Source organism: Spea bombifrons, chromosome 8, assembly GCF_027358695.1.
Source record: "Spea bombifrons isolate aSpeBom1 chromosome 8, aSpeBom1.2.pri, whole genome shotgun sequence".
In the NCBI taxonomy this organism is placed as follows: Eukaryota; Metazoa; Chordata; class Amphibia; order Anura; family Pelobatidae; genus Spea; species Spea bombifrons.
The window spans coordinates 34,873,517-34,888,628 of record NC_071094.1 but is presented as its reverse complement, the minus strand read 5'-3'; the positions used below and the strand labels follow the sequence as shown (position 1 = coordinate 34,888,628).

General features: G+C 38.2%; 1 protein-coding gene across 1 annotated transcript; it reads left to right on the top strand.

Moving 5' to 3' along the window:
- Window positions 1-3,342: 3,342 nt before the first annotated feature.
- LOC128503602 (UAP56-interacting factor-like) lies at window positions 3,343-13,874 on the top strand. The gene is made up of 9 exons (XM_053473737.1): window positions 3,343-3,483; window positions 8,791-8,913; window positions 9,305-9,441; window positions 10,332-10,432; window positions 11,627-11,708; window positions 11,878-11,927; window positions 12,179-12,253; window positions 12,543-12,657; window positions 13,302-13,874. Exons 1-9 carry the CDS (start codon window positions 3,414-3,416, stop codon window positions 13,395-13,397), a joined length of 849 nt encoding a protein of 282 aa, XP_053329712.1. The 5' UTR covers window positions 3,343-3,413; the 3' UTR covers window positions 13,398-13,874.
- The last annotated feature ends 1,238 nt before the right edge of the window (window positions 13,875-15,112 follow it).

Sequence of the window (15,112 nt, the reverse complement as noted above, 5' to 3'; positions counted from 1 at the left end):
TCAGAGTTCCAGATGGCGTTTGACGCCACAGGGGAAGTGTAAAGTGACAGCGACCCGTTTAGTTTAATTGGTCCTAGTAATTTAATCCACTAATTTCCAGCCATACTCACAGGGTTTGGGCAGCAGCTTCTCTGCCTCACGTAATTCAAACAATTATACTAGGCACATTTTCTCAAATTATATAAAGAACACGGCGTTGCCATGCCAACATAAAATCAGGCTGACTTGTCATTCAATCTGGTACCGTTAATGCCTTTTTCTAAAAGAATAACAATAATTGCACACCTCAAGTGAAATCTGCTAACTCAGCGTATGGCTACTTAAGGTGAGTACGCTATTTTGGTGATACTTTTAAGAATGTGCCATTGTCTTGACTGTTTAAAGATATAGTTATTATTTTGTGTCTTAACAGAGCCACTATTGCATGTTGTGTAGCGGAGTTTCTTCCGCGTTACGCATGTTCAATGGGGTTAAAATCTAGCACATAATTCTTTTGATTGGAAGCACCCTGTACAAATGAATACACATTGGTCATGTACACCAACATCAAAGCTTGGTATTTTCAAATATCTTTTTTTTCTGCTTTAAGGGAATGCGTGCATTAAATATACAAAGTAACCAACACCAATGGTATGTATTATTGACACTTAGCATACTGACTCCTTGAGTCAAAATAACATTGTCCTGCCGGCATGCAAGTTCACCTGTACTCTGTTGCCTGCTGTATCAGGTCCTGTTTTATAGCAGATGGTATGGCCCATGTATAATATGAGTTAATGGTGTTACAAGATTCATCTTCGCATAACATTTACCTTCCGCGCCATCACATGTGATTGTGTGCCACATCCTCTGGTCATTTGCGTGGGACCATGAACCAATAAACTGGATTTTATTCGATTCTTGGTCCATCCTTGATTCACTGTAGACACTCATCAGCTGAAGGAGGATGAGGACTGTGGTGTGTCACACGTAAAGCCAGGTAGGTTGCTCTTTTGAGTCCACTCTCAGACTAAAATGCACACACAATTTATAATTTTTGCTCTGGCCTTCAGAAAGATGGGATGGGCTTGACCTTGGCAATGACCTAAACTCACTTTTTACAGCAGAAGATATCCAAATAAATCAAAGTATAAATTCCTCTTTGAAGAATGTAAGGCGTGAATCTGTTTTGAACTCTAAAATTCAGACACCAAGAACCCAACCTAAAATTCAGGCAATCATACCAAATTAATCGCCTGAGGCCTTGGATTGTGCTCCAGTTGTATACGCTAGAGGCACTGCTGTTATCTGAAATTATCACCATACCATGGAGGATGAAATAAACTCAGATTTGACTGTACAAAAAGAAAAGGTACTTTGCAATACAACACGCACATAGTTATCAACACAAGAGGTTGCTTAGAAATACTGAGAATTTGGGTTAACATCTATTAATACTGTTTATAGGTCAAACATTATCATATTGTTGTAAATCCCTATAGCATACCATGGTACTCGGTGCTGGGGATTGTATACTCGTTCTGACATACAGAAGCACACAGAGATGATGAGGAGATCCCTTCTACTCAGGGCTTACAAGCAAAAAGACACGTGTAACTAGAAATGTAATGGAGGGTAAATAAATAATAATAATCATACATAAATATAATATGTGATATATTCAGGGTTGGATAATGATGGACTACATAACTCATCATCCTCAAATAGCATGTCAGTAAGAGCTATTATACAGCACCATATTGACCCGATACTACCTATGCTCATACAAATGAGGTTAGACTGTAAAACAAGATGCCACGAGATCCTCTTTGGAGGATGAGCTGTCATCCACTTTCCTGCATTCTGGAGACATGACTGCATTTTTTTACTGATTGGTAGATAAAACTAGTTTTTTTCTGTAATTTCATGCTTTGTAGACTAACATGCAGTGAGTCAGTAATGTCACATCAAATACAGAAATCTCATTAGCCCCAAGAATTGAGGCAGCCTTTCAGCAACTCACAGTGATGCTCAGGCCCAGAATAAATATTATTTATTCTTATTAATTACAGAGTTCTGATGGTCATCCTTTTGAGATGTAAAGATCTCATGTGCAGCAGAGGAAAGGATTAGTTATGGTATATGCAGTGCTTTCTACATAATTAAAGGGGCACTCCAGCCATGATATGCACTTTAATGCATAGGATAGCTGTGTGATCCCTTTACATTTTTGTGTGGTCTGTTTTTTAAATGCATTTGCCCCTTTTCCTCACTGCCCCTCAGCTAAATGCTCTGCCCCGCATGTAATGAGCGCACCTCCTGTCCGTTCCATGACTGGCTCTGCTGAATGCTGCATGCATCCCATTGAGTTCAGTGGAAGCACTTTCCAGACACTGATTGACAGCTCACGCAGCCAATCAGTGGCAATAAGTACCAGATCATGGATAAAGCAGGCAGTTTTGCAGCATGGCTCCAAATTCTGTGTAAGTTAAGTACTTTCTTTTTCATTCATTGTCATTTTAGAAGAATGCATATTAAAATACAGAGAATAGCATTCTGATATAGTAGGGGGTGTCAGGGACATAAAACTGTTCCTTTAAGATACTGGAAATTACTTTAAAATGTAACCATTTTGTGACTGCAGTATTAATATAAATAAAAAGATAATCATAGACTGTATATTTATGGAAGGAAAACACAATTAAGGGAAGCCTCCACCTCTGTCTTCATCCTGAATTGCCAGGAGCCATTGAAGAAGGACACCTCAGGACTATCTGCTGCAAAGCTGTCCATCGCAATGCAGAATTCACTCAATTTCATTTAATGGGGACAGACTTTCTAATTTTCTTGGCTTTATTTTGAATGAAATAGTGGATATTTTATGGGGCTTTTATAATAAAACATGTTCGTTATAATACATACTTTCCTCACTCTTTTAATTTAATACAGTTTGTGAAACATTTACAATGTATCACATATTTTCCATCACATCATTTTAACTGCTATCATCACTGAATTCTCATCTATCTCATTGTGACCTTCAAAGCCAGGGTCATGGGCAGGTGGTTAGTCCTGTGTGTGGAATGCCCCCCAGCATCACAAGATTAACAAAGACAGGCAAGTATCCCCCTGTTGTTGGCATGCACTCAGTAATTACTTGCAGGCATTCCAGTAGCTGGCTGAGTATGATGAGAGTCTTAGTTGAACACAGGATGGAGGTTTTAACTCCTAAACAATCCCTGGTGGTGGAGTCAGCGAGCTTGTCACTGTCCCTCTCCAGTAGGTGTGCCAGTTTAGTTGCGTCCATACATGGAAGGTGATGGCTGGGAGGTGTGATGGCGCGCTCCTGCCGGCAGGGGGCGCACTGAGCACAGCTGTCGGCTTCAGTGTCACTATTTGTAGTCTTTGCTGAACTACTATCTGCACAGCCGGCCATGGAGGATCAACAGGACCCGCAGACGCCCGGTGTCCTGGCGGACAATGGCAAGATTGACATGTCTCTGGGTAGGTGCTGGGACTTCACAGATATCTGTCAAAGTTTCAATAGATCTCAGGCTTGGCTGCTCATGGGGTCCTAGGGGCCCGGCTGAACATTTGGAAGACACTCATACACTTAGAATGTAGAAAGATAACTTCATGGAGAGTAGGAGAGGGTGGGTTTGTTACAGCTCTGTATGCGCCTGTCTATGCGGCCATTAGTCTGTATGTGTGTGTATATATATATATATATATATATATATATACGGTATTAATATATATATATATATATTTTTTTTTTCAATTATAATCTAATGTGACCCCACCCCCAGTCGAGCTGTGTCTAACAGTATAGAGATGGCAAAGAGTGAAGTGGGGTTATTTATAGACTCATCTCATCTACCCATGACTCATCTCAGATCTCTCTCTCTCACTCTTTCCTTCTATTTTTTATTTACTATTTACTTCTTTCCTTCTACACTCCCTCTCTCATATCCCAAGCGTGCACATAAACTAGAAGTCAGACTTTTTATTGTAGTTGTTTTTATGTTCTTCCGGGTTTGTGGCTTTTGTGTGCAGTTTATTACTCTAAAAATAACCTAGTGAAACATGGTTAAGGTGAGAATAAATATCGCTCAGACCATACCATATTCTTACTGCATCAACACGCTACTATTCACCTGTGCAGAATATCAGAGTGTAGGTATTATATAGGTAATGTGTGAGTGTCGGTGGGTATACTATGTGTGCTTTCCATATAAATCATTGTGAGCAAGAATATCCATATCCATAGAGACTAGCTTTAATGCAGTGGAATAATTCACAGGTATTGAGTATTGCAGGTCAAACAGTTCCATTACCAAAAAAGCTGTTTTTGTTCAGCTGTTTGTCTCGTGTGTCTGTCTGCTCGCTGCGTGTATCACAGGTCCATATGTTGATGGGATTACTTTTTGGTTTCATAGATACGTGCTGCATTCATGTTGGCTATTTTTATTTGGACACTTTAGATGCAGTCTTAATTTAGAGTCTGGCTTTTGGAGGTTTACTCACATTGACACCTCATTAACTTATTCATACATAATGAAGGGCAAAACCCAAGGAGCATCATCTGCAAGAAGTCATGCGCTGGTCATGTATAATACATGGCTATATAACTATGAAAAGACATTCAGGGAATCTTGCCGCATTAATTATGCAGGACCGACTTTGCCATTTTTCAGGACAAGCAAATATTTAATCCCACTACAATTAAATAAACAGTTGTTCCCACTGGCGACCAAGACTTACCGTAAGAACAGGTCTTGCCTGTGATTGGGCAAAAGCAGGTGTAATTCTAGCCCTGTTAGCAGATGAGAGGGCTAGTTAGGAGAGAAGGGATATGATAGACACATTGAAATGCAGTAGTTAAAGAAGGAATTTTGGTACAACATAGGATGAGATTAATGTAAGGACATGTGACTTCATTGAGAGGGTGGTAGATAAGTGGAACAGCCCAACATCAGATGCTGTAGATGTTATTGCAGTAATTTAAACATGGATGGGCATAAGTCTTTGCGGAATATGACGAGGCCAACAGGATAAGAAAATGGGCTGACTGGTTCTTACATGCTGTCAATTCTGCTTCTGTTACAAGTTGGAATGTGGCCAGGGCAGATTAGGCATGTGCCATGTGTTAAACCACTGTGGAAGACAAACTGGTGCAGCTTAACCCATAGCGTTACCCTCTTGCCCAGTTCTCACCTGTGCCATAATAACAATAATCTTGGCATCAACGATCCAAGATATCCATAAGAAGAAAAATCTAATTTTTTACCCCCAATAACTAAAATATGCCTGTACCAATTTGCATGCAGTAACAAGCATTGAGGTCAATTTAAAATGGACCCCAGTGTGCTAAAATAGGGCTAGGGAGAACCTTTAAACATCCATGCCATGTGTAACATTCAGGCACTTGTAAATAAATAAACAGTGTAGACAATATTTTTACGCGAGTATATGCTGCGATACCTTTCAGCATAATTTGTTTGAAAGCCGTCTTCAAAGCCTTATGTGTCTTTGATGTATTTTTTATTGGTACATAATGTTTTCTTTGTAAATATTAGGCTTGGTAGCTGTGAGTTTGCTTGTATAACGTGAGTATTGCATTTAGGATGACTTGTAAAACACAGCCGCCCCTATTAAGCTTTGCTAGAACCAAGGTAAGGGGAAATATTTTACTTATATGAATTTATAGCTGTTCAAATAAATACCATATGGAGTAATTGCTGCCTCGTACTGATGTCCTCCGTCACAACTGTATCATATCACATAATCCCATGTGTTTTTATGAATATGGCCCCTGAAGCCAGTAGTAGAGACCACCAGTGTATTGTGTAACTATTCCTTTTAAACCTTAACTCATTAAATGTCATTGAATGAATGAATGAATGAAGCATTGAATGATCCCATCTCATTGATAGCTACGAAGCATGCAGTCCAAACAACACCCATTTATCAGATTTGTGATCTCATCTGAGGATTTTATGAGCGCTCTTTGATGGACCACTTGGTGGGAACCAGTTTCATCAATGAGGTGTGCAATTAAACTACTCGTGTGCCGCCCGCTTTCAAATCACAACCTCCTTCATGGTCCTTAACTCCTCTTGATAGATGATGCAATAATGAAAGAGGACAGCTCCAGAATAATGAACCTCTTATAATCCCCAAGAATGGCAAGCATGCTTGATAATTATTCAGAATTATTTATAAATCATCAGCACATGCACTGCATTGAAGCATTGCAGTGATTCTCAGTGGGCATTTTTTAATACATGTTTTATATTTAAGTCTGTAACGAAATGAGTTTGTGGTTGTAGATTTTGTCCTGCTTGTAGAGTACTTTCATACAGAATGCAGTTTTAGAATGCTTGTGGACTGGGGGGAACTTTATTCTTGTTTAGCATTTTAAATAATTACACCATCATATTCTACAGTGCTGTATAACGGGTAAATAGCCCATAACAATAGGGCACAGCATAACAATTTGGATTTATAGTTAGTAAGGAGGGCCCTGCTCAAGCATGTTTATAATCTAGAAGAGCGGTATTGCAGAAGGCTGAGCTGGAAGAAGACTTCTAAGGTCTTTGCTCATTACCACACGTACTAAAGGTGTTCAAAGGGAATGATGGAAACAAAAGGAAGGGACTGCGAAGCCAAAGGAACATGGCCTAGGCACTCAGTAGTAGTAGAAACACTATCAGGGTAGAAACACTATCCAGAATCCATCATGATGTGATTTTATACCCGAACGTTATATGTACCCCAACATTCTAGTTTTAATTCACTTTGTTCTATATTTATTTTGTACCACATACATCACCATGCCGGTTTTAATTCACTTTGATCTTGATTTACTTATCCCGACAGGCATGAAGTCGCACTCATTTGGAAGGGCATTCAGTCTATTGTTTAACCACACATCGCAGCTACTGGCTTGCATTGTCTGTGGTGCCACTCTCCGTTAGTACATCTCGTTATGCACACTGACAGCTTTGAGTCTTTCCATGGGCCCGTGGCTGTTTTTTCCCTTTGTGTTTCATAACGTTGTATGATTTTATTTACCCCTTAGGCCTTGTTTCAATTTCTAAGAACAGAGGAGGGGCGAAAGCAGCACCGAGTGGTACATTAATGAGAAGGGAAAGGAAAGAAATCACAAATGCCATCTGACCATTACTTTAAAAATATAAAAGATACAAAAATGGATTGGAGGTGCCTTTTGTCCCTCTAATAAAGGATCTGTCGTGAATGAATGTTACCATGAAATTCGCTCCCTTTAGGGCTACTCCTGACTCATAAAATGTCATAAAACATTCTTATATAAGAGGTTTCTAGAGCATTATTGGAATTGTGTCTTGAACTTGGTTCCATGCAAGGCTTCCTAAAAGATGCTTTTTAAGCCTTCTTAAAAAATAGCATTGTTGCCAGTGAGAACATACTACAGGTTACATTTACTAAAGTGTGTCTTGCATTGAGATAATCATAATAATAATAATAATAATAATCCTACATGAACTGTACAGATTGGATTGGGGAAAACTTGTGTTGCTCTTAATATGACATAATTAATGCAGCAAACAGGACTGTTGGGAGGTATGACATATGAGTGCTCCTGATCCTTGTGCACATTCGCCTCCTAAATAACATTTAGTGAACATCCCTCCGAGTCAAGCACTAATGCCTCATATTTCATTAAAACAGACATTAAGGAGACAAAACAATGATTTGCTTCAGTAGTTGCTGTAAAATATTTATTATGGTTATATACTTCATAGTCTACAGTACTGTATATTTATAAATGTAATTCCGTGAACGCAGGCACACTTGGAATATATTTTACTGTTAAACATTCATTTACATAATGGAGTGCATGCATTAAATTATTCATTTTCTAGTTAATGTACTATGGATTGATTCTGCTAGCTAGATTTTTGTGAAGAGGAAGAAAATACATAATCCAAAAATGTGGGAGTAAGTACAGTAAATTCGATTTTTGGGGGGTTCTTCGTCCATTGTTTCTCTAATTAATTCCCACTATGTTTGGTATTACAATCCTTCTCACTATGCTGCTCATTCACTTACTTTGGTTTGTGTCATTAATTAGGATGGTCGCACAACAGGACAACATAATGAAAGATTGTTCTCTGGCATTTGTTTTTTGTTGTTGTTGAATCTGTGTATTTTTCTTTTTTTTATTGATTTAGCACCTTATCTGGACACTGAAGGCTTTGCTTTCTTGGTGGGTTTAGCTGTGCCTTTTGGCCTGCAACCTCCCTTGATTGGGTCCTGTCTTTGGATCCACTGTGGCTTTCCATCACCAACACTTTCTTTACTACGATGGAACTAAGAAACACAAGTCCCTCGGCGTCACATAAACAGCTGTGTTACCCACTCACTCTGTTGACACAGCACTTGGCTGACGGGAGCAGTTGTTGGTCCGAAAGCCAGCATTAGCTTTCACTTGAAGTTGACTGCGTCATCTGATAATTCCAGTTTGCCAGGAGTCAGTAACAAGCTTGACTATTCTTTATGTATTTACTTTTATGTGGGATTCTCCTTTCAGATTGCTAAGAAGTACTGAGGAAGACCCCCAGGGGCAATCAAAGTACATTGTAACTAATTAATATGTCTTTAATTATAAATCAATGTTCCAACGATACATGTAAGAAATTGGAATAATGAAACACTAGGACTGTAAATATATAATACTTTGTTTAATATTTTAACAATATATGGCTGCAATCATATTTCTAATGGTTTCTAATGTTCCATATTGTTGATATTGTATTTCCTATTCAGATGACATCATAAAGCTTCAGAATGCTGAGACAGTTGCAAAGCCAAAAGGAAACCAAAGGAACAAAGCGAGAAATGGCAATTTCCAAAATAAGGGTTTTTTTAGAGGAACTCAGAGAAATCAAGGTATGTACAATTTAACATATAATTTTTTTTTCATATACTCTTACTGCTTTGGTCAGTCTGATAAAATAACCCCATCACTAAAATGGATTAAGAATGTTTTTTACAGATTTACGGGCTGCAATATTTAAAAGTGAGCATCCACAACGCACCAAGAATGTACATCTCTGTGATAAGAGAATAGAGATCGCAGAATAGAACGTGACCTGTGGCAGAACAATATGGCCGTAGGGGGCATGTTGTGAGACTTTATTTCCCTTAACCCCCAATCTTACAAAAAGAATGAATGAACCAGGTAGCCACCAAAACCCAAAGAAAGACCAAGACTAGCTTATCCAGTTTCTTGTCAATGTTACCATTAACAAAGGGACTAACATTTGTTTTTTTTTCCAAGGAGCTGGCAGACAGAGGTTTGGTTTAAAACGTGGATATTCTGGCAAAGCCAATAACCAAGACGGCCCAGTGACACGGAGAAGAGCAGCCTCCATGAAAGGAGTGAGCCCGTTGGATCGCCAACATTTAAATAAGCAGGTAGTTTGTGAATGCAGGAAATTCAACATATCTGTATTAACAAGGGCAGCCATCTTTTCACATGATTCCCATCAATATTCTGTTAGGTTGCTTATCGGCGCAGGGAGTATGGAGATGAAAGGGGTTCTTAGTTTAAGGCAGGCAAATAATCAGTAATTATTATTAGGATAGGGACAGGGTACCTACAAGTCCGATAACGGCACGGTGCTACATCCACAACCCCCCCACAACAAAGGAAACAAAGGGTTATGGCTTGCTCTTGGTTGTGGTATCTTGTACCTGCTCGTTACTGTAGTCTGATAACTTATGAGGTCATTATATTTCTGCTACACAACAACCATACGGTGCTATGTACTAAGACAGCGATATTTGACGTAAGCAGAAGCTTCTGGTTCTAGTTATTTTGCATGTCTGTTGTTTTAAGCGATGCTTCTGTGTATTTTTCCTTAAACCTTTTGTTACACTATTCGTCAGTAGTTCCATTCTTTAAAGTCTGTAGCAGGTGTGTTCAGGTGAGATTAAATAGTCCACGTCGCTGGTTTCACTATGCATTATGAAGAACTGATCTTATTTTGTTTATGTTTTTTTTTATACAAAAACAGCTAAGCAGGTTGTACAGAATGTATCGTTAAATCAGGGAGTGATTATTATGCATTTTGCACGACCAACAGGAGAACTCAACAGGATTGGAAGCTGTCTTCTGTTTATTGACATTTCTAGCAAAGATCACATATGAATGGTCATGCGCATTCCTATAAATAATCTGCCCCTTCACCTTGAGATGGGAGCTAAAACTCGGACTGTCCCCTGGTACGGTCCTGCATTACTGCGACTCACCTTAGTCAGCAGCTCAGCGAAAGCAAATTATTCTTGTTTTCTACAATTTTCAGAGTTCCGTGAACACAGCACAGTCCCTAATCTCAGAGGGACGTCAACCGCAGAAGAAGAACTTCAGGCAGGCAGCTGTCTCTGGGCGAGTTTTAACTGCAAGGTAAACCTAGAAATGTATTTGCGTATTATAACACATGCTTACTAAAATATTATACATAAAATATCTGTTGGTAGCATCTACAACAACACAAATTCAATCCAAAAGAGTGGGGCAGACATGTTCATGGCAGAATTCACCCAAGCTCAAGCTTGTAGCCCCTGAAGCCGGGAGACGTTCTGGTGACGGGTCTCAAATCAGTACAGAGGGAATGTCTTGCTGTATAGCAGGTTTGAATAAAGCAAACAGGGGGGCCATTGAATTTGGTCTTTCTAGTCTGCCTATTGTTTCTTACTAAAAAGAACCTTAAACCCTAATTGATCCTTGGCCTTGTCCTATGTTTAGGATAGCCTCATACCTGTCCCATGTCTTCTCGTCCTAATATTTCTCCTCCTGAAACCTTTATGCATTTAATATTTTTCTCATATCCCTTCTCTCCTCCAAGCCGTACAAAGTGAGGACCTATAGTCCCAGACAGGGGAAAGGGCTGAAGAACTTTGTCAGTAAAAGGTTAACTGCAGTTTATTGATATCATGTAAAGCGCCTTAACCCCTTAATGACAAAGCCCGTTTAAGGAACGAAGATTGTCCTTAAGGGGTTAAATACATCTATTAGCAATAAATGAAATTATAATACACAAATAATTGAGTTGTAGACATGTAGAGTCTGGTTTCCCCCACTAGAGGGCATCATTTTAGTGGCACATGTCTATGTATCCACCAAGATGACTTATTATTATTTATTGTTTTATATAGCGCCATCAGATTCCGCAGCGCTGTACAATGGGTAGACAGGACATAAGAATTAGTATATACGATGACATACAGAAACAGGTGGTGTATTATACACTAAGTAAAAGTGTTTTGCAAGCTTCAGGTGAAATGATGCAATCAAGAAAAAAAATAATGGTTTATTATAAAATAGAATAGTGTATCACTTTTTTATGTAACTGTGCCTTAAAAAAATTTCTTAGTAATTAACCAATGGGATATTTTAAATTTCTGCATTTACATCTTTAAATGTTTAAAAACTGAGTTTTTTTCATTCATTGAAAATGAAATGAATACAATATGTCTCCTTACGTTTTTTTTATCAGTAATAAAGGTTTGAGCAATGTTTATTTAAGCATTATGTAAAAAGAAAATAATACAATTTGTCCCGTGCAATAAGTCTTCATTTTTATCTCCTCTGTATTAGAAATAAAGCACAGAACAGAAGACCGCAGTACAACCAAGTACAAAGGCAACAAAGATCAAATGCTGTCAATCAAAACAGAAGGGTATGCTTTGTCTCTATTAACCTCACACATTTTAACCGTCACATTACCAGATGAATGGACACTCTTTTCATATATTGAGAAAGTAATGGCACACATTGCTTTCATGTATCATGTATCTGAATTAAACAGACTCCATGTGTACAAAATTTGTTTCTTCTTGCCGTTCTAGTTAACGCAACACATGACTCTAAATTCTGGCAAGAGGCAACCCAATGCCAGGTAGGTTTTCATTAAAATAGAACTTGCTGTATGAAATGTGTAGGAATTCCTGGTTTTGTTGTAGTCATTTTGTAGCTCTTAAAATGGTATGTTACAATATTTTTTTTAAAATAATTCATAGCTGTTTTTAAATACGTATTCTGAGAACAGGTACCCAATATTAACTCAAGTTGCATGTTTTAGATAAGGACTAACTAGTTGGTTGTTAACCCTTTATGCTTTGTTTGTTTTTCTAATTCTCATTTAACTAGATGGCAGACAGATAAAAGATTTGGATCAACTTTAACTGTTTCAGTCCCTAACCCTAAAGCAAGCCATTCTAAAACGTGAGTATAAAATTCCCTTTTAGCCTTATAAGTGTTAGCGCCCAAATGCAATCTCCTTCCCCATTTTTCCTCCCATCAATTTAAGATTTTTGTTTAACACAAATTTTGTAGACCTTATTTTCCCTACATCTGATCCTTTGGCCTGTTATATTTGCCTTGTACTTATTATTAGCCATTCATGTGGTATTGTATCCTTAACACAAACGCATATATTTAATAGATTTTATCATAACAAACTCCTATTGCTGTTGTTTTCTTTACTATCATATTAAAACTATTTTTTTTATAGATATAACAAACTAGGAATGAAACGTCCAGGTTTGAGGTTCAGAAAACCAATAGACCAGTCCCCTTTACCAAAAGGAGTCCCGCTTAGATTTAACTACCGAGCCACGGTTAACCACGTAAGTAAATTATGATCCATTTGCTTAAGGTTTTGTGGGGGACATGCAATAGACGAGTGTCACCTTGGCCAATGAAGTATTACCTTTCTATCAAAAAAAATATTGCTTTAATAAACGTTATGATGTCAGAGTCAACCTGAAAAGGAAAAAGTTCCTTATATATACACGTAGATTTGTATAGAACAGATCTATTTATGTTTTATGAAATGTATTAAAACAGAAATTAAAGACAAATTAAATTTCAATCTACAGATAAACATAATTTGGTGGCTTCATCTGTAGCCTTTGAATTACTAGTGATAGTTACGTCCTAGACATTTTTCCATGTTTGGCTAGTAGAGAAGATTTAACACCAAATAATAATTTAAAGATTTATACTATAATTCATACTATAGCCTATTATTGATTTTGAGAGCATTCCAAATGGTGCCCTATATGCTGGATGATTGTCAGTATTAGTTTTATTGTACCCTCCTGCCCTTCAAAAAACAACAGCTAGGCCATCATAAAGTTAATAACTTAAAATCGTAACAAAATGTTTCAGTTATTTGTTATTTCTGTTAAAATCTTGAGCCCTATTGCAGAACACGTGTAGCGTTAATACTACAGAAAGATAAGTTACGTTGTATTTTCTTTCATTGCAGACCAACGTCACATTGAACGATCGGTTCTCCTCTCTCCAGATTAAAGGGCAGTTCTCACCATCCAGAAGTAGAGGACGGACTGTTCTTCTTGTATAAAATCAATGTCGCAGCCAATTGATGCCGTGAAAGCCTGCAGGACTGTTTTATACCTTTACCCTTAAATAACAAAACTGAGATTTGCAGTTTATTTGTCACTGGTAATACTTACAACGGAGGTGAAAAAGAAGGTGGTATAAAAATGATATGTTTATCTAGCAAAGACCAATTAGTGACTCAAGGGCTGATGCTGTTATTTCCACCTCCGTGCTGCATTCACACAAGCACCGATTTAATTAACGGAAACCAACTTTGATGAAAGAGACTGTAAATTATATCTAGGGCTTGGCAGACTGCTTTTGCTTGCACATGTAACTGAAGTAAATCGAATTAATGATTCCATTTGTTAAGTGTATTGGGATAATATTCTTGCAGTGTTTGGAAGCTGGACATCTTCAGTGCCTTGGCAGTTTCATTCAGCTGCCTTTCTAATCCTCTATCTGACTGTTAAATAAAGGTTATTATTGTTTACTAATATTTACGATTGCCACAACAAAGTATTCAATATGATGTAGGAACAGAAAAATAGCACCCTTTTCTGTTGCTTAAACCTTAGGTAACCTTAGGTGGGTTATCGGGAACAACTGGATGGGGAGTGAGGAGACATGGGAACATTGAGTGGAATATGGCAATGGTTCCCAACTCAGCCTTTAAAACATACCTGGCGTCCAGTTATTTTTAATCTCCTTACTAGAATAGAGTGTGGCAGTTACTAAATCCTTCCTTGAGGACTGGGTTAAGAACTACTGACACATGGACTCATTTGGAGTCTACAAAGGTCTCACTCAGGTTGTGACAATCTGGAATCTGTCTCAAAGTACAAAATTAAACTCATGGGATCATTCATGAGCTGGCTGTGATATCCAAGAAGCAACTGTTTAGAGCACAGCACTGCGCATACCTGGGAACACTTCTCAGGGTCACCACCATAAAACTCCATATGGCGAGGGTGGTGTCCTGAGACGGCAGCAGGACTTCCTGCCTCAACCTTCAGGGTTCCCAGGTATGGCGCTTTGGAATATAATGATGCTTTATAAATCAAATAAAAAAAATTCTGATTAAGCAGTTCTTAGTCATAGACATTAGTGGGGGGACCTATGATGCCAGGCCGTTTAAGGTGCAAGGCTTTATTTCACAGATGCCCATATGAAGACCTGTACAGTACAGTTGGGAGTACTGATTGAGTGCACGATTTAACGTTTAGCGGCATAGCTGGAGGCCAGTGGGTCAGATGCAGCCTTTAAGGCTGTTTGTACATCCCTCATGCTGCCTGATACTCCTGTCACTTCTGTTCCATTGCATCACTTATTTAATAAAACTTCCACCCTGTACCTTCAGTCTGTACTTCAAAACAATAGATGACCCCCCACATGTAATAATATGATATAATAATAATCACATAATAATTCACATCACAAAACAATGAGCCAACTATTGTCCTGAAAAACCATTGTGAATACTGCCCTCTGGGTCAAGCGATCATAAAAAGGAATATAGCCCGGGGGTTATTAATACAAGGTGATACGTTCTATTGGGCCGACATAGAAAAAGATGTAAAGTTATGTGAACCTCAGAGGCCCTAAAAGATTTCGTAACCGTATTTCTTTTTCACGTGACAATAATGTGTTGATTACAGACAGCTGTAATATGAAGGGCATAAAAAAATCTCCCCTTTCTAGACAAGACGATTATTTTGAGGTATATGTGTGTGAATT